This window comes from Chlamydotis macqueenii, chromosome 8 (genome assembly GCF_036417535.1).
Source record: "Chlamydotis macqueenii isolate bChlMac1 chromosome 8, bChlMac1.mat, whole genome shotgun sequence".
In the NCBI taxonomy this organism is placed as follows: Eukaryota; Metazoa; Chordata; class Aves; order Otidiformes; family Otididae; genus Chlamydotis; species Chlamydotis macqueenii.
Window position 1 is genome coordinate 12,607,828 of NC_141563.1, and position 20,182 is coordinate 12,628,009.

The 20,182-nt window shown below is 43.4% G+C and overlaps 2 protein-coding genes across 4 annotated transcripts in view; both read right to left on the minus strand.

Annotated features, from left to right (window-relative positions):
• The window catches only part of ABL2 (ABL proto-oncogene 2, non-receptor tyrosine kinase), a 45,553-nt gene extending 36,781 nt beyond the window's left edge, over positions 1-8,772 (minus strand). The window contains exon 1 of the mRNA XM_086754072.1: positions 8,592-8,772. Coding sequence (XP_086610198.1) covers positions 8,592-8,772 — 181 coding nt within the window. The remainder of the gene's footprint in view (positions 1-8,591) is intronic.
• TOR1AIP2 (torsin 1A interacting protein 2) overlaps positions 1-20,182 on the minus strand; it is a 187,571-nt gene that overhangs the window by 27,385 nt on the left and 140,004 nt on the right. The window lies entirely within an intron of this gene.

Consider the following 20,182-nt stretch of genomic DNA (forward strand, 5'->3'; position numbering starts at 1 on the left):
ATATTCCAATACGCTTTCAAGCTAGCCCATGTTGGAGTGTACAGATTTGTGATGAGGAAGTGTTTCTTCACTTTGCCATTCCTATACGTTTTCATGTGTCTACTGTACAAGCACACTACTCTCTACAGTCAACTTTTTCAAAAATTATGGGTTTAATTGAACATAGAATCTGAAAAACAGGAACACTTCACGACCTATGCTACATACTTCCACCATAATAGCCAATATTAATACAATTTATTTGAACCGGAAGCAAGCCTGACATGTGTTTCAAAATCAGCCATGGTGCTGAGCACACTTAACCCGCAACAAAAGCGATTATTGGCATCTCAGGCCAACCCACTGCATATCCCACACGTGAACTCAAAATAGTGTAGATGTGTATTCACTACTCAATTGTACTTGATTCTGCCTCTGGTAAGAAGGCAACAGGAGGAGGAGATCTTGTTGGTGGGTTTTTTCTTCCCAAAACAAATGCTCCTGCAAATTAACATTTGATTGTGCTCCAAGAGCTCGGAACTCCTCATCTTTTTGTGCCTGGTACCCATAATCAGCTATGTGGGGAAACCCCCCAACAGGTATGCTGCCCATTACAGGGACCTTGGTCAGTAATCCACTTCTGACTTGTCATAGATCTGTTTAGGAGGCCCACCTGTCTCATTCAACAAGTATTAGGTATACCCTAGATTGTATTTGAAAAGCGTTTTTTATGAAGCTGAACAGATGAAATAAAATCTCCAGTGTACTTAAGTGCACTAATAGGCAGAAGCTGCAAGATCATCTTTTACCCTTTTCTCTTTATCCAGTCTTTGCTCATTTCTGTTCCAGCTCTTTCCTCTCCAGCATTATCTGTTTTTACAGAGATACTCTTCTCCATAGCTGTTCATCCTACATATCCCACTTCAGACATCGACAAACAGGAACAAGACACACTTGATGCTTTGTTTTTGGTATTATTATAAGAGAAAGGAAGGAGAAACAGACTGGGAGGCGCATACGGTCACAGATCCAGGATATTCTCATCCTCCTATCTTCTAATTTGATTCCTAATTTGACCCCTATAGCAGCAGGGGATGGTTCCTATGCGTTTGCTATATACAGCTTATAACAAGAAGAAGCTGCTTCAGTTTCACTTTAGTATTAAATAACAACAAACTACCACCAGAAAAGAGATCAAAATCCAAACCAGTAATATTATCAAAGTAAAGGATGAGGGGATGCAGAAGTGTCCTATAGAAAATGAAGTTGCCTTCACAGAAGATCTACTTTTCTTACTTAACTGTAGTCCCAATTCTCACATCACTATTGTAATAGAATACTTCCAAATCAACCTAAGTGAAGCTTCAAGTTTCTTAACACACGTAATTATGTGTTATTATCTATGTATATCCCATAATGTTTGGGCAGGAAGGACATGAGAAGAGGAAAGGAACTTCTTGAAAAAGTTCAGTCTTAAAAGAAATATGTTTAAACGGCCTTTAAAGAGACTAGAAGATGGAAATAAAACAAATTCAATTCTCAGCGAAGTATTTTTGTGCATCTCTGTCTCCCCCTCAGAAAAGCCAGTTATATTTGGACTGTTTTTTGAAACTCCTGTGCAGATTTAGCTGATACTGAATGCTACCTATTAAAAAAGTAATTTATACACATTTGCAGATAGGCAATCATACTGGGAGATGTGTATGTCTTTATAGAAAGACCACAAAGCACATGAAACTTCCTAAGCAGATATGGGTAATATAACTAAGCTTTGTTGTTGTGGTTTACAGTGTTACCAACAGGAAGCCTCAATGGTTTTGTAACGGTCGCTTATTCTAGACAGAATAACCTCAATGGATAATAGCAAGATCAGCCTTTAAAATAAAGTATTTCATAACCACAAAACCAGAGAAATGTCAGGGATGATGCACTAACGATGAGAGAACCATTACTTCAGACCCAACAAGTCAACTGTGTTACCCCACTCAGCGCAAGCTTTTGTTTCTTTCCTGTTCTGTTGAGGCAAAGAGTCTGCTGGTGGCCTAAACAGCTATGAGAAATATTTCTTTACCAGTTAGTACTCTTCTGAATGCTCTTAAGAAGGAATCTGTGTGCCTACTTCCACCTGCAAAGCCAGTCAAGGGGCCATTCGCACTACAGCTACCAAGCTTTGCAACATTCATCATTACATACTGTTGAAAGAACTACTAACCGTTTGGCAAGCAGCGATATAGAATATCAGATTCTGAAACAGTTATAACATAAGTGAGGCTTTAGTCGGTGATCCTTGGCTTTTTGAAATACAACCAGGTAAAAATGAACTCAGCAAGTCACTAAACAAAAACTAACTGTATTACTTTTAATAACTTTCACAGGCATCCCTACTGAAATAAGTATAAACGGCTGTTTCTTGTTTTATACTAGTTGTATTTCATAGTTTCTTGTGAGTGTGAACTAGTCAGCTGTCAGCAGTATTTACAAGACTATGGATAATAAGTATACTGGAAACATTAAGTTGTGACAACTAAGAGAAAAGGGCTAGAATAAATCCTGCTAACAATAATCTAGCTTTATCTATAAAACAAAGATCTAAAAAGTATGATTTGACTTCAGCAAGGAAGAGAACAAACTTTCTGCTTTGACAACAAACAAACATGACTTGTGGAGTACTGGTGGACGAGAAGCTCAACATGAGCTAGCAATGTGCGCTCGCAGCCCAGAAGGCAAATCATATCCTAGGCTGCATCAAAAGTGTGGCCAGCAGGTTGAGGGAGGTGATTCTGCCCTTGTGAGACCTCACCAGCAGTACTGCATCCAGCTCTGGAGCCCCCAACACAAGAAGTTCATAGACTTGTTGGAGTGAGTCCAGAGGAGGCCATGAAGATGATCAGAGGGGCTGGAGCACCTCTCCTGGGCAGACAGGCTGAGAGTTGAGGCTGTTCAGCCTGGAGAAGAAGAGACTCCAAGGTGACCTTATAGCAGCCTTCCAGTACCTAAAGGGGGCTTAAAAGAAAGATAAGGAGAAACTCTTTGGCAGGGCCTGTTGTGATAGGACAAGGGGTAATGGTTTTAAAATAGAGGGAGGCAGATTCAGGCTGGACATAATGGAATTTTTTTTTACAATGAGGGTGGTGAAACACTGGCACAGGTTGCCCAGAGAGGTGGTGGATGCCCCATCCCTGGAAACATTCAAGGCCAGGTTGGACGGGGCTCTGGGGCAACCTGATGTGGTTGGAGATGTCCCTGCTCCTTGCCAGGGAGTTGGACTGGATGACCTTTAAAGGTCCCTTCCAACCCAAACTATTCTATGGTTCTACAACACATGCTGAAGTAAGTGGGTCACAGAACAGGTCACTTCTCCTGAACATCAGCGAAAACATGACTTCAAGCCTACTGTTCCAGAATGTGTAATTAGTACCAGCCATAAAATATTCCTGAAGCCAACCTTGCTACAGCATCTTTAGAAGATAGTCCAACTATCTTCCAACTCTAATTATGTGAGCTCTCAGTTCCACAGGATTAAAAAAGATTATTTAAGCCACTTGTGACAATTTGCTTTTGTGTCCAATAGCTAACACGTTCACTTTCCACCGATTTGTTCACTTGGCCATGCCCCTATTTCCAAAAAAAAAAATCCCACAATTTTTTTTTTGTAAAACATTGCACTTGCAAGCAATAGCAAGTTTGTGAAATATTGCTAGAACAACTTGTACCACACCATCTGCTACATGTGGAGAACCGAGAAATCAGAGATCTGTCTGGGCTCTGAAATTTGATTTTTAAGTTAGTTCTGACGAACATCTTTTGAAGTACCTTCATTTCAGTCTTACTTTCTTCAGAGTATGTTCCCCTGTCTATGTGAAAAGTTCATAGGAAACACACTTATGCCAGAAATTATAACAGATCTGTAGTCTGTATTATATTGTCCCTTCCACCAAGCCGGGAGAGTCCTCTCATTTGCAAACTATAGTATGTAAAAGCCCCAACTTAAGACAAGGTATACAAATGAGTATTGAATGCAACTGAATCTGCAGGAATAATTTAGATATCACAGAGAATGATGCAATAGAGAAAACACCTATAATTTCATGTTCTACAGGAGATGCTTCTCTAGACATTTCGCTGAACTGTCCTTTATTCCCCAAATAATTAGTTAAGAGTTATTTATACATTATGGTCTCACAAGATTTCTGATTTACAGTACAAAGAGTCAGGCACTGAATACGCTGATTATATTCCATCTGCACAGGGCATTTATTGACAGGAAAGTCTGCGGGCAAGTAGCTCTGGCCCGAGCTTGCTGCATTTCACTGGGATGAAAAATAAAGAACATTTTAGGCGGCCCACAAAGTGCAGTTGTTAAACTGACCCTATTTTCTCTCCTTCTTTCCACTTTCCTGCATCCAGCCCTTCAGTTTCACTGAATTTCAAAGGGATAGTGTTATTTATGCTTCTTCCTATTTTAGAATGTTTTTATCATGTGGCATAGCACTCCAACTGCCTTAGGGGAGCTTTAATGATAATTTTATTTTTAAAAGTATAGGCTTATCTTGCCTGACCTTGATGCATATAGTAAAAGGTTGCTAAACTCCTCCTCTAGAAAACAAAACAGGGAACAAATGTCCTGTGCCTGCTGGATCAAAAGCTCAAGTGTGGCAGAGTCTTTCGCTACCCAAAATATATCACCAAGGCAACTGTAGCAATATTGCAAACAGGTATTGCAAAGGCTTCCCAGCCAGGATTTAAATAATCTGATTTTTCTGCAGTATGTTTTCTACAACACTCAGCAAGTCTTTTTGGAGATGAAAAGCACGCTAACACCATTCCAGAGAGTATCTTGGTACAGTAGGCAGTTATCACTACACTTCAGAAAGAAAATTAGAGCATTTCACTGTTCAAAGGTCATACAAGAAGTCGAGGAGAGCCCGGGCAACTTGGAAGCTGATGGTTGTCATCAGTTGTACCCCTTCCCTCAAAAAAAATACTGAAAGCATAAGGAGATAACCTACTTCCCTGTTCTCTCCCCTGCTCTTTCTCTGTAAGTGAAAGCAAGCTCATCCTGTAATGGCACCAAGTACTTCTGGTTGCACTGAACTGTAAGAGTTTGACTGTAACTAGTGTTCACTACAGCTTCTCCCTCTTGAGCTGCTGTCCCTGTGATACTAGTTAATTCCAATACAGTGTACATGGGAACTCTAGTGTTTGAATAACCCTTCTGTTCACACTCTTTCTTTCTAGTACATCACCAGCAACTAACATGCTTGATCATCCATTTCTTGCTTTTAGAAGTCACAGATAACATGCTAGGAATGCTGGCAGTGGGGCACTTTGAAGGGTTAACTGCAAAATCCATGACTATCTTTTGCATCTTGGAGAACTCTGCTCCACAGCTAACAAAGCACATCAGTATATCAGCTTGCTTAACGCTTTTCTGCAGCAGCTTTTCTATACAGCAGTGCTCACAGAATTCAATAGTACAGTGAGCTGAAACCCCTAGGAGCCTAGGTGTCTCTTCTCACGACAGAATAGTGGGATGCCGCAATACAGATTTCCCTGTTCTTTCTAGAAAGCAGAAAACATCTTTAAATTCCTCGCTTCTTCCAAAAATACATCCTGAAGTAGGTAGCGCCTCTATACCCGTAGTGCTTCTCCTATGCAGCTGTAACACAGCAAACCCGCTTGGGACAAACTCAATCTCTTGATTTTTCAAGGGCAACTACGCTTCAAGTTAACTGCATAAAAATGCAGGTTTTTGGTAGCCTAGCGTAAGAGATTTTACACACCCTGTTCTTCAAAATCCTGTAGTAAAATGGGTTTGAGTCTGAAAACATTGTTTACTTTCATCCTTTTCATCAACAATCCAGAAGAAGCAGCCCCTCAAAATGAACTTTGGCAAGAGTACTTAGTGAGGGTCACATCGTTCCTGGCATAGCATGAAATAGCATGAAATCTGCCAACATGAGGCAGAGATGAGCAGCTTGAGCTGAGGCAGAGATTAATACCTGTAAGGGTCTAGCATTAGTCAACAGGTTGCCTTCCTTACATCAATGAAAGTATCAAGGAAAGCCAAAGAAGGTAGATAATCCAGGCTCATCCTTAGACTGGCTGGTTTGGTCACTGGTCCAAGAGCGCTAGCCCCTAATCCTGTGCTTTTTTCATCACTTTTCACACACTATGAATACATGTCTTAGAGACAGGATGGAAGGTTCAGGTTCTGAAAGAAATTACTAGAAAAGTAATCAAGTGATATCGCCAGCAACCACCATGTCTCAGCAAAAGAAGTGTAGCACTTAAAGAAAGCTAGCCAAAAGACCGGTTAAGTAAAACAGGAGAACAAGGTCAGTAAATGAAAAATAAGAATAGAAGTTGAGAGGAAAATAATTCTCTCAGACAAAGGGAGGCAGAATCACAAGACGAGAATTTCTCTGAGAAAGGAAGTGAACTCCAAATTCAGGGACATGACAAAAATCTTTGTTATTGCCCCAGACAAGTGTTTAAATAGGTACTCAATTTTGACTAGCACTTGATATAGATTACTAATAGTGAGTTGTTCTCTCATTTCTAGTAAAATGTGTACGGAATCAGGGAACTATTTAACATGGCTGAGGTATTCACCAAAACGGGATAGGAGTTTGAAGCCTGCCCTCAAACTCTCAATAACTGGATTGCCAAAAAACCCCACCCCTTTCACATAATCCAAAAGAATGAAAGGCTGTATCTCATTTTCAATAGAAACATCTTTCTTTACAGTCTGCAAAGAAAATAACAGAAGCAACAAAAGCCTAAATAAAATTATATTCATTACCTTACTGCTGAAGCAGATAATCTAAGCAATACAAACAGTAATTATTTTAAAAGATGCAATCACTGTTATCACAGAGAAGTTATTTTTATATGCCACTGAACGGTTTTACTCAGAGTGTGTTGGCTTTCCAGGCTCATTCTTATTTCTAGGTCTAGAGAAGACAGAGCAGAAGGGTTGGTAGAGCACATAATTTGTCTATTTGGTGTGGATGCATGCTTAAAAAAGCTTTTTCTCTCCACTTCCCTGTCACTTTAAAATTTAGTAGCGTGGAGGGAGGAGCTAGAAGCATTTGCTCAGGATGCTGTACTAAATCACTATTAAAACATGCAGTAATAAATAAGTCAGTCTTAACTGTGTTATTCTGAAGCAACTACACATCTCCACATGCTGTACCGTACTTCCCACAAATGTCCTTCCCATCCTTGCCTTGTGAGAGCAAGAACCAAATAGTCATCTTGGTCCTACATTGTAAATTTACAGTTTTATTCTATTTTACAGTAATTTTTCTACCAAAGTGCCTTTTAAAGTACAAAAATACAAAGATGATAAAGTAAAACATGAAGCTGATGATACTGCAGTTGAAAGATGCAATAAAATAACAATCCTTAGTTTTAATTGTAGTAATAGCAGGTCAGGCACTTCGGCAAGCAGAGTTCTGTTTTGGTTTTAAAGTTGATACTGCTCACTGAACCCAAAAGCTGTGATAACACTGTGATTTTAAGAACCAGATTTAGTGCTGCGCTCTTGTTTTGATAGATACTTAGGCATCAGCAGTCACAGCAGATGATATTTACATTTAGAGTGCTGGTTGCATGTTCCTTAATCTTTTTGCCTATGCTCATTCTATTGAGTAAAAGAAAATACATATTGTCAGAAGCAGCCTTGCTCTATAAACATTTATGTCTCTCCACCTAAAGCCAAACCAGCCAAGCTCTCCATAGCAGATTCAGTTCTTTAGCACTGGAGATGCATGTACGCATCCATCCTCAACACGCCTGTCAAAGTAGGTTTCAGCTGATCATACCTTCCAAAACTTGTGCATGATATTAAGATGCTGCCAAATAGATGTAAGAAATTAAAAAAAAAAAAAAAAAAATCACAATTACAAAGGGTGATTTGAAATCATGCGGTCCTCCTAAGAGAGATCACAGAAACCAATTCATGTTGCATTAAACATTTCCAGTACCAGTTTCCAGCAATAAGAACAGAAGTGGACAGGCAAAAACTTCAACTGAGAATCCGATGGCAGCTATAACATCTCACTCAAAACAAAATCGTTTGCTCTGCCAGGAGCTATATAGCAACAAAGACTTATGGATCTAGAAGGGCAAGTTATGAGCGCCTCAGTAAACAGAAAGACAAAGCACATGTAACGTTTACCTTTGTAAACAAAACCAGAGCTAGGAACCGCTGCAGTGACAGCTACTAGGCACCGCAAGTTGTGATCCCCGGCGGTGCCACCTCGCTCCCGCTGTGGGTGGCGGGGAGTCGCCGTCCCCAGGTCCGGGGGAAGTTTCTCCGGCCCCCAGCTCGCTGCCAGGCTCCGGGCCGAGGGGAGCACCCCCCGGGACGTGGCAGCGGCGGCAGGGGCTGCCCCGCTCTCCCCGAGCGCCTCTCCTCACCTCAGCAATTCCTGCAACTCTCCCCTCCCCCAATTACACCAACAACAACAAAAGAGGGAGGAGAGGAAGGGCGATCAAGCCCTTTTCCCCCGAGCTCCCCACCCGACCTTCTGCCGGGAGCCCCCTCCCCAGCCCCGGCCCCTCCCGCCCGGCGGCGCGGCCCCCGGCCCGGCCCGGCCCCTCACCGTGCTGGGTGAAGATATTGAAGCCTCCCTCGGCGGTGCGGCCGGCCGCCTCCCGCCGGCGGCCCGCCGGCCTGGCCGCGCTGCTCCCCCGCAGTCCCCGCGGCTGCTGCTGGTGCTGAGGCGGCGGCTGGTGCTGGAGCCCGGCGCCCAGCTCCCCGACGCGGCCCACCTGCTGCCCCATCGCCGCGGCCCGCGTTCACATGCCGCCGCCGCCGCCGCTCCCCGGCCCGGCAGGCGGCCTCCCGCTCCTCCCCCCGGCGCGGCCCGGCGGCTCCCGCCCGCCCGCCTCGCCGGCCCCCGCGGAGCTCCGGCCTGGGACTCACGGACTCGCCCCCTCAGCCCCCGCCGCCATCTTAAACCACAGAGCGCCGGGAAAGAGGGGACAGAGCGGCTCCCGCAGCCACCTCCGGTCCTCCGAGGGAGGCCGCCCACCCCGCCCCCGGCACTCACACGCGCACGCAGTCACGCGTGGTCACCCACGCAGGGTCACGCAGGCAGCGTGGCGAGGACAAGGACAGGGACAACGAGGGGGCATGCCCAGGCATGAACTGAGGAGCCAGACCCCGGGTTATTGCCGGGTCGCACCCTCAGAGGGTCCCTCCTCTCTTGGCCACAGGTCACCCGACCGAAGGCCGCGGCCCCAAGGTTGCCCCGCTCGTGGCTCAGGCTGCCCCATGGACACGCTTTCCCTGGAGGCTAAAGCCAGGCCGGTTTGCCTACGAACCGAAGCAGGCGTGAGGCGTGAAGCTGGAGTCGTGCAGCCGGCTGCAGAAGGGAGCGGTGGTGGGCCTGTCCCGAGCCGTGCGCATCTCCTCCTCCATGGCTCCCCGGGCAAACTCCCCGGCTCCCACCTGCTCTCCTGGCCGAGGGTGTGGAGGAAGAGGAAGGCACTGCTCTGGGACTAACGTCAGGCATGTTGGTGGCCAGGCGTGGTTGGCAGCAGCAGCTCGTCATCAGGTGGCTGAACATACACTCTATTCTGTAACTAACTGGTAAACTGTTGTCTTTCAGCTTCTGTAGTATTCGCATAAGGCTCTCCAAAGCAGAAAGGAGGCTTCATCCTGAAAGATAATGGTGCTTGTTGCAGTTTAGATGACCTAGGCACTTGGAAGTACTTCACTCTCCACGCTAACTACTATTTCAGCAGGGTTTTGGCAATGTTGCTTCATTGTGGATGAGCCATAATGCCACTCATCTCAGATGCCCTCACCACATTACTGAGAACTGGTGTGACGGTGAAAAATTGGCTTGGTAACACTCAGAGCCAGCCAGATTCCAAGGAGCCACAGCAGCCTGTGACAGGACCGATTTTTCTGTGGCTGTCCTGGGGTGGGAAGGTGAGGAGAAGCTCCCCTCCGAACTGCATGAAAGTCAGCTTTCTTTCATGAAATGCCCAGCAACAGGAATTCTAAGGTCGTATTCTACCTTCCTAGGGTCATGAGGTGCTACCGAAAAGCCATCTATACTGTCACATGCACTCAAACTGTGCCCTGCTGTCATAATAATTCTGCCTAAAATAGGGGTGGCTCAACCAGCTGGGCTGGTGTGTGCTCTGACACAAGCTGGGATAAATGGGAGTGAGGAGCATGTGGAGCCAGAAATGGCTTAACTCACTAAATTAATGGATGAAGAACATTGGGGAGATCAGGACTTACAGACAGACTTGTTAATAACACACAAAAAAAACCCAGTTCTTAAAATACTGCTGGGAACATCTAGGGTGTAGCGTGGGGTACGCATTGCCAGGCCCGGGACCTTGCACGGGCATGGTTATGTGAGTACGAGCAGAGGGTGTCTCTGCAGGGTGGACAGTCTCGGGCAGAACTGGCCCACATGGGTAAACTCTGCAGTGGAGATATTTCCTGGTCTCATTCCAGCTAGAATTTGCAGAGTTTGGCATTTATAAATGGTTTGCCTTGTAAACAAAATGTATGTTCTCCGGAGACTGTAGAGAGACAACAAACACAGAACTCCCTCGTGCCATTTGCAGTTGCCATGTAGGATAGAACCACTCTTTAAAAATCAACAGGAATACTGTTTTTCTTTCCTAATGCCTTTTACTCGCTGATTCTAAAGAACTATCCAGAGGAAGGCCATTAGCATTTTATAAGAAGATGCAGTGTCAAGAGACTATTATTCTTAAGTGCACTAAGGAGAATTGCATTTAAATGCTGTTATTTCTCAGATCTCATGAAATCCCTCATTCTCTCTACCAGGAGCTTTTGCACATGTAGCAGCTCGCTGCGGGTTATGTTAATGTCCAACAGCATGGAAGTTGTTTGACACACAGAAACATCTTAACTGGGGATGGAGTCAGGCAGGGGCTTTCTAAAAAGGCCTGTTGCAAGAGGAAGAGGGCTGCAGCATGGTTACCATGTGCTATTGCACAATACTATTTTAAGGTCATGCCGTACCCTGTTAAAAAAGCCTCAAAACCAGTGCCCCAGCCATTGCTTGTTGTGTGCTAAACAAGCCACACCCTCAGACTGTACCCGACTCGGTCCTCTCAATAGCATTGTTTGTAGGGTATCACATAGATAGGGGATGCCGAGCCCTCCTTGGTGACCGCTGTTCTAGAGTGCCTGCCAGAAGAGCAATGGGGGTATAAACAAGAAACTCCTCAAACTGAAAATGACTCTGTGCTACTGAGTCACCGATGACACTAAGCCACACCGTTCCCTACTGTTAAAACGAGGGCTAATAAGTACTTACTTCACAGAGCGTCATAGTTATTAACCATGCAAAGATTACAAAGTGCTTTGAAGAGGTAAAATCTCTATCAGTGCTACCTATTATTATCAGCTGTGATGTTATCAGCCTCATGTAGTATCAGGAATAGGTTGTTTCTCAGAAGATAATTTCTTTTGGTCTGGCACCATGCATTAATAAGGCATCAGTAACAGTTACGGTCCTCCTGGCGATTTTGGGCTTCCAGTCAATCTGCCGTCTCATGAGCTGTTCGAGCAAGGGATAAAAAGGACCAAGGAACAAAGGCAGCATTGAGGTTACAGTAATGTGCCTGATGAGAAATGTGATATTTCTAGAATCCCTTCTGAACTGACTTTAAATATTCACTGTAAATCCATTTATTGAAGCTTCTTCTAAGCACTGCCAATGCCTTGCTCCACAACAGCAGTGTGCTCCAAAAATCACACAATCAAAAAGTTGCTGGCTGGGCAGTCTTACGTGCTCGGCATTACGTGTCATGAGCATGCTGCTGTCATTTGCCTGAAGTATGGATTCTGTGCCAGAAGCACAAATTGGAGACTCCTGAATCTAAGTGTTGAGTCAACTGGGCAGTTTCTGTTTGTAATTTAGGAAAAATTAGCTAGCATTACTCAGTCGGTGGCTTGAAAATTAATTCTAGGAGTAATCTTCGCTCTTCTTTCAGCTCATATACCTTCTGTGCAGCAAGCTACACAGAGAAACAGATTTGTTTAAAACATTTGGCTAGTATTTAGGACATGGATGGCATTAGTTAAGGAATTTGTTAAGTGCCCAGGACAACAGAGGCCTGATCAAGCCATTTTGAGAGTTCTCAATAGTAAAGGATATATGTGCATAACATGTCAGAATTTTTATGCTTTTATTGCAATACCAGAACAAGTTGTGGGGCTCAGGACAGCTGTAACTCCCCTGGGATGTCTGCAAAGGCAGTGTGTAATGTCCACTAGATGGCCCGTGGCATTGCTGCTCTGTGTTCCTCTAACACCCCGGACATCACCTGCATGGAAACCATATGGTCACCTCTTAGCCTTAATGGAGGGGTTCTGGGGAAAGACTTAAAAAAAAAAAAAAAGAAGAAAGATTTAAAAATCTGATAAAGGCATAATGACACAAGGTTAGTTACTCTGCAATAAACATTGAAAGCTTGTAAGCACCGAGCCATTTCAAAGGAGAATGTCATTTCTTGGTGCAACATGTACAAGCACTCATTCTTTCACCTATGAGTCACAGCTCTTTCATGACACAATGGGTAGTGTTTCAGTGTTTAAAGTTATTTTGAATCATTACTATGATTTAAATTAGAATTTATGTATAGTGTATGCAAGATAGCTTGGGGTACTCACATGCCTCTTCAATGAGAGTCTATGAACATAAAAGCTTTCTGGGGAAGCATGGTTTTCTAACAGATTTTGCCCAACGGCACAGAAAGGTTCACATGCAGCCCTTGACAGATTAAATTTCCTCTGTTAGTAGATGTTCTTTTTTCCACTATAGCCAACATAAAAACTCCACATAGACAACCTCCCCCAAATGCTGCATCCCGCCACCCAACTCAGCCCTTTCCCCAGTGCAGCCAATCTTTTGTTCTCTCTTTGATGCTGCTTCAGTTTTAACTTAATTCAAACCACTTTTCTGACACTGCCAGCTACTAGTCTAAACATTGACACCTACTGAGAGAGCAAGAAAATGAAGGGGGAAATGCAGGAGGGAGAAAGGGCATGGGTGTATGGTGTTGTAGCAGAAAAGAAGTGTCTGTGTGTAGAGACCACCTCGGGTATCCCAGTTCTTCTTTTATTTGGTCCTGTGTGTTTGTGTTAGGTGTACTGTGTAACTAACAACCCTCACGGATCATAACTGTGTGGCCAGTCCTTGTGTACATATCTATTAACTGCAAACAGCAACACATTAACTGTGCTGAGGTTTTGCATGAACTACACCCGTTGTGGTATAACCCATAACCTTTTCACAGCCTCTGTCAGAGTACAGCCAGAGGTGGGGAGACATGGAATAAGCAGATTATAGCACTTCTTCAGTAATTGTTTTTCTGTCTGATATATTTCTGTAAGTACTACAACTGCACTGCCCCTCCCAAGTATCTGTTTAAGGCATGAAAGCTTGTAGAAGGGTATGCTAATAAGAACATTAGGAATGCTGTTTGTTTGTCTTTTTCCCTGGAAAATGTTGCCTCTACCAAACAAAAATGATGACAAGTCTCTGCATCTGCTGGGAATTGCCAATAAGTACTCAGCTTGCACAATGTGCTCACTGATAAAGTACATATGCTGAGGTAATATGAGGTCCCTCAAACAGCGCTGGTGATGATTCAGGATTATAGGCATTTGTCTGCAGGTGGGTCAGTAGGAATGTTTTGTGACCAGAGTTCCAGTGTTGCCTTAATTCATGTTTAGGAATCTAATTTTTTGGCTTCCAAATTTGAAATCTTATTAGCTCATTGGACAGCAAAGGGGTTCTCCAGTTTGCAGATGGAAGCTTTTCATCCTGTATTTTCTTTTTTCTCTCCCTGAGAGGTTTGTAGCCAGAGAACTGACATTTAGATAAGTGATAGCAAATGCTCCAGAGCACAATACTATGCTGCAATACCCCATCAATGCCTCTGAGACCGACCTCATCCCACCTTAGATTCCTCTGATAACTACTGTACTGTATTTGAATTAGAATAACCACCATGAAAGTCCAAAATAAAGGCTACATTAGCCAGAAAAAAAAAAAAAATCTTTATCTAGTTTTTCTAAGACATGCAGCTAAAATAAGATGAATTTAGAATTAGAATCATAGAATTAGAATCATTTAGGTTGGAAAAGACCATTAAGACTCCGGACTTAGCAGTGCTTCCTCTCCATGCTCCTTGCTTCATGTGCTGATTTCCCCTTATATCTCCTTCACCTCTGTCTTCTTGCCTCCTCACACTGTCACTCATGCTCAGAATACTTTGCCAGCAAGTTCCGGCACCTTAACTTCCCTTTTCTAAATCGTACTGAAAACCGTGTCTTCCAAAGTTGCCATTGTTATAACTAATCTCTCTCTGATTGCACTCCTGGTATTGTTTAGAGTTGCACACAGTTCTGAATTTAGTCTTTGATCTTGCAAGGGAGCCTGAGTATACAACTTTTTGCAGGACTGGTGCTCTGTGTTATAAATTCAGGATGGCAGGGATCCAGCCTTTCTCTGGACCATTTTAGTAAATGCCCATGTGCCCTCGCCATGAATGATGTCATGCTGTATGCAATGGTCCTAAATAATTGAATCACTTTTTAAAGTCAAAGTTTGGTCTAAAACATTGTTACTGTTTAATTCTACAAAGTCCAGATAGATTCTTCCTTGGCAGGCTTTTTTATTTAATTATGCAAGAATTCTAAGTGATTAGTTTGTCTTTCAAATGACATTCTGTTCCTGCCTCACACAGTTATATAGTATTAAATAGCCCTGCTATTCAGCTTCCAGCTTTAATGTTATTTCTTTATAAAATGCTCAGTAGTGTGAAGCTACTCTAAAGAAAAATGTAATTGTACAACTGGAGCAGGAGAAAGCATCAGGGTTTTGTAAGAACGTTTCTGTGAATGTGTAAGTATGTGTGTGTGCACAGAATAGACTGGTACCCAAGAAAGCAGCATATACATTTGTAACCAAATCTCACTTAAATTTAAAACTTGTTCCTTCTGTTAAACATGCAAATATTTCCATTCTCTTTGCAAATTCTGCATCTCTGCTCATTATCAAACCTTTCAGAACAGACATAAGCCCAAATCTTCCTCTGATCAGGCTCTTAATGTGTTTTCTGTGGTCTTTATTTAGACTGTAAACTTGCTGAAGTAGGAAATGTCTTATAAAAAACCAACTACACTGTCTCATTTCACATCCAAATTCTTCTCCCATACCAGCTGTGTGTGTTTGCCTAGCAGCAAGTCTTCTGTTAATGAATGACTTGTTCTCATTAGCTTGTCAGGCTGGATGTGTAGCCTGTAGTTCCCACTCATACAGAGCAGCGCTCCTTTCCCTTGTACCTTCTGGTAAATCAAACAATGAGATACACAAAGCCTTGTGTCTCCGAGTCTGACCTTTGTACTTTTAATCATTAACTAATACAGAATGCCAAAAGAAAGTAACTGGCTGGTGGTTAAATGTATTTAACATAAGTAGAGTCCTATGGATTGCCTGGTGTGGAGATTGTTGCAGGCTTTACCATCGGCTGCCACTTCTGAGCCTTCTTTAAAAGAGGGGAAAATTAACTCTCTGATGAGCAGAGCCAAAGGAGTTGCACTCAATACATTTGTTTCCTGAACCTGAAGCCCAGAATGGATTCTTGACACCTCGGAGGTTTTAAAAATGAGGCTCTGAGCAGCCTCATCTAACTTTGAAGCTGGCTCTGCTTTGAGCAGGAGACTGGGCTAGAAGAGCTCCAGTGATCCCTGCCAACTTAAATGCTTATTCAAATAAAAGTTGAGTTCATCGGCAGGTTTCCTCCATTCAGAGCATTAATTAAGACTCGGTTCTCTAACTAGGCTGATTTTTTCACAAAACTCATAGGAAGTGAGTATTTCTGGAACCTCTGTCTCTCCGTCTGATTTGCATAAAATTGGCCGACAGGTTCAAAAGTTACTGGGAGGTAAAAGACAGCTGGGGTAGACAGACGGACACTCCCTTCCCCACATACATAGGACAACTGTATAAGCCTTGTTTTCTTAAGAAAACTTTTCTTCCCTTTATGTTTGTGCAGAAGACTTGTCAAGTGTGCATCTAATGAGGCCTGAAGTCATGCTACGTACTCCCAGCTGCAGCCAACCTGAAATAATACCTCCCCAGAGCCAACAGCACATTTCATACAGCTGAGGTATTTACTGTGCAATCCAAACTATGTAGAGAAGTTGAGACATTTAGGAGTGAAACCCGGGCATCTTCTTTCTGATAGTCAGAGATTATATCGTTGTGCTCACACGAGCATATGTGTAAGTCTGCCTGGTGCCTTGTCCGTCTGTGCCAGCAGACACGGGAGTATGTCCGTTACCTCTCTGGGTTGTCCTCAACTTTCTCATACTGGAGAGTGACAGAAAGGGGAATTTGATCTCAGCGTGCTAGAGACCGCCTGGCTGTCTGCCTTTCCCTTTTTGTCTACTCTCTCTTAGGATGCAGTCACACTACAAAATTACCTTGAGTCATCTGTCTTGGAAGTTTTTCCCATGGATTGCTCGTGATAAAGGGCAGACATACTAGGCGCATTAATAATCAGCGCTGCTAGGGGAGATGCTGATATGGTGTGACTCCACTGTGGATTGCACGTGCTTCTGAGGTTTCCACCTACCTGAGCCAACTTCACATCCCTCCCCAACATCTCTTCTGCAAGGGACCAGTTCTATAGCTTCAGTCCACAAAGCCTGCCTGATCAACCAAGAGAACTCCTTTAGCAGCCATGGCAGCAGATTATTCTGTTTCCCTTTCTCCCAGCTTGCAGAGAACACACCTATCTTCCTCTGCTTTTGATGGCCCTAGAAAACATTACTTCTTGTTCACAGGAAAGAGCTTCAGACCACTTCTATTTTCTGCCTCACAGGGAAGCAGAAACTGTGAAATTATCAGCATCCTCTGTTTGTATGTTCCCTGGAGCTGTTACACTGCGCAATCTGAAGTAGAGATCTGGCCTCAGGGATTTGCTAATGGTGCATTCAGTCTCAGCATGGCACATGCTCATTCCTGGGGAGTTACTGAGTTAGCATTTATAGTTCTACACTTTTCCTCTGAGTAGATGAAACCCTCTGATTTTCCCTCAGCACTGAGGTCTTGTGCGTTGGATTCTCTTCTCATGACAGCTTACTTGGAATGGCACCAAAAAGCTTTCAGCCTGGATCTTTCCTCCTAAAATCGTAGACTACAGTAGCATCACGCCAGTGATTCTCCCATAACTTGGTGCCTGATCAGCAGGCAACAGGAAAATGAGGCCTTGTTAGACATATTTTCAAAATTATAAAACAAAGACTTCTGTGCTGAAGAAGAGTGATTGTTGTTGTGGGCACTGGAAGCTTTTTGCAACTGGGTGAATAAGCTCACAAATAGGAAGCAAGGAGCAAGGAGTCAGTGAGGAAAGCACAAGTGGAAAAACCATGGGGAGTGAGCACTGCTGGTTGTTTTGATGGTGCTAATGTTGATCCCTACTGTAGAGAAATGGCAGTGGTAAAGGATGAAGTGAATTCACTCGAGGTTTAACCTGTTCTCTGGTTGGTTTGTCAATTCATGTTTCTTGAGCTCCTTTTTGCAACAAGGGATTTTTTTGTGTGTGTGGGCAAGGGTTGAACTAACAGGAACACTTTTACTATATTTCATATTAACTCGGTAGTGAAGACAAGACCTCTCTTGCATGACCTACATGCCTGAACTCAGAATCCCTCTCCTGGGCCTGCCATCTTCAGATTTAAATCCTTTAAACAAGCTCAAGTTTTCATCTCCTCATCCATATTTCCAAAGCATGTAAGCCTCAAGGCACTAGGCCAACAACGGAATAGTGCTGAGCACAAAGATGTTTTTGTAACCACATCAACTCAGCCCAATGCAGATCAACTGCAGCAAACCCTGCAGATTGCTTCACCTCCCAGAGTCGTTGCATTATAACCTCCCATTTTTGCTAGTCTTCAGCTGATAGCAAAAGCTGCTCTTTCAGCTTTGTAACTCTGACTCTCTTTTTTTTTTTTTCACTTTCAGTGAAATGCTGTTGAGAGCTGCCAGAGACTCAGCTGTGACATAGAGCTATCTGAATTCAGGGGTTTGGAAGTGTTCCTTCATGCTTGTCATCTCCCTCAATAAGCACTGCATTGTACCAAGTCTACATTCTTTACTGCTCTACTTGTTGCTATGGCCAGAGGTGCCAAGTTTCAGCCCAGTTCTTTTGGGAGACTAGACAGAAATCTGGATTTTCTTTCTTTCTGCTTTGATTATGCTCCTGGCTCCTACAGTGTTCTCCTTTACCATCACCCAAAACTTTCTAAGGCAGGAAGGTTGGAAACCACTGCCCTCTCCAGTCCCTCAACTTGTATAACCATCAGCAGTCCCTCCTTGGCCTGAATCATTGCAGAAAATAAGTGAACACATGGATGGACTCCCTCTCTGGCCAGATGTTTCCAAAATCAGGAAGAAGCAGAAGGGAACAGATGGGAATGGCCTTAAGCAGAGAAGAGGGAAGTTTTTGGCAGGCAAGCTACAAACGCATGGTGTTATCAGTCTGTCTAAAGCTTGGGAAAGGCTCTTGTAGAAGGGAGAGCAGCAGGACCTGCTGCCTCATTCCCATGGAAACAGCCAAAGAGCTGGCTGGGCAGATTTAGAAATGTTTCCTGCTTGGGACTACTTTTGGTAGATGTCATCTATCTTTGCAGAGATTAAAGCAAAGTGGAAAAGAGCACATGTCCGACACTGAAAGCAGAAAATGTATTTTCTTTCTTAGTTTACAATGGAGAGTCAATCTTCCATGGCTTTATGAAGGTATTTGTTCTCCTCTGAGAAATGCGTCCTAGTTTTGATGGGAATTATTTTTTCCCATGTCCTTTTCAGGGTCTTTCATTACAAAGATCAATGCCTTCTGGCTTTATGATTTTAGCTGCCATTTCAATGCTCCTAGACTTCTCCATGGTGTTCCCCATGTGTCTTGCAAGCACACTGGCTTACATTTCTCTGTAAGATCTCTCCTTGATGACGCTAAGGATCTCTAACTCCCTCAAAGAGGCTGATCTGCTGTCACTATACCACCTCAATGTTTTTTTCCCCACACTTTTCAAGTTCAGTACCTTTCTCATGGCCTCATAATGTTATTTTTGAAGACAGTGTAAAAGATTACAAAAATATATATATATTACAGCTTGTGAATGAAAGCCCTGCCCTAAGAACATGCTTCTGTGTCTACAGCTGGGGAGAGTAGAAAGCCATGGAAATCTCTCACAGTAGAGAAGTTAAAAAGTTGACTACTGCACAGAGAAAGTTATTAGTCCCCATAACCGGCATTTTGCAAAGTTGAGAATAGATAGGATTGTATGATTACCTGCAAACAACTGACTTGGGAATCATCCTGGAGCAGTCATTCCATAAGCACTAACTATCTGTCACGTCCATTAGCAGTCAGCGTGTTTATACTGTAACAAATAAATGGGAGACAACGAAATGGCAGAAAATACTGGCTTACACTGTTTTGTCCACCTAAGCACTTTAGCAGCTATGGGGAGAGCAATAGCAAACTGTTTTGTATTTACTTAGGAAAAAAAAGAAAGGATGCACATTTTTATGAAATATGGAGAGAAAGAGATTACTACTACAAAGCAGTAAGCAGTCATTAAAGTAGGTGTAAAATGTCTCCTCTTCCAGGTGCTGTGTCTTAACCTTCACAAGGAAGGGTCCCAGCTGTGTAGCACAGCTGGCAATCTGTGGAGTCACAAGGAACATGTACAGTTGCTACTGTAGGAACAGGAAGGAGATGCTGGCCAAGTTCAGTGTTACGTTTCCACAAAAATATTTAGAAAGCCCTTATACGCAGGAGAGTCAATACTGGTAACTAGACCTGTTTGTTCTGGAACTAACCTCTCTGCAGTCACTCTTCCAGGGCTGACTGCACATTTAATGCCATGTGTTCCTGCTGAAACAACTTCAGAGACCCTCTCATTGAGGCAGTTCAATATTTTCATGCAATTTTAATAAGCAGCAGAATATGCTGCAAAATAAATCTGAGATTGGTTTGAGCTGGTGCCACAAGGAGAATGATCATAATATATAATGTGGTTGGGACCCAGGTGAAATTCTTTGAGCCTAATGGAAGGAGAAAGCTGGTATGTCACAGAGGGTAAAGAACAGTTTCAGAAAACACAGTTCAGCTTAGG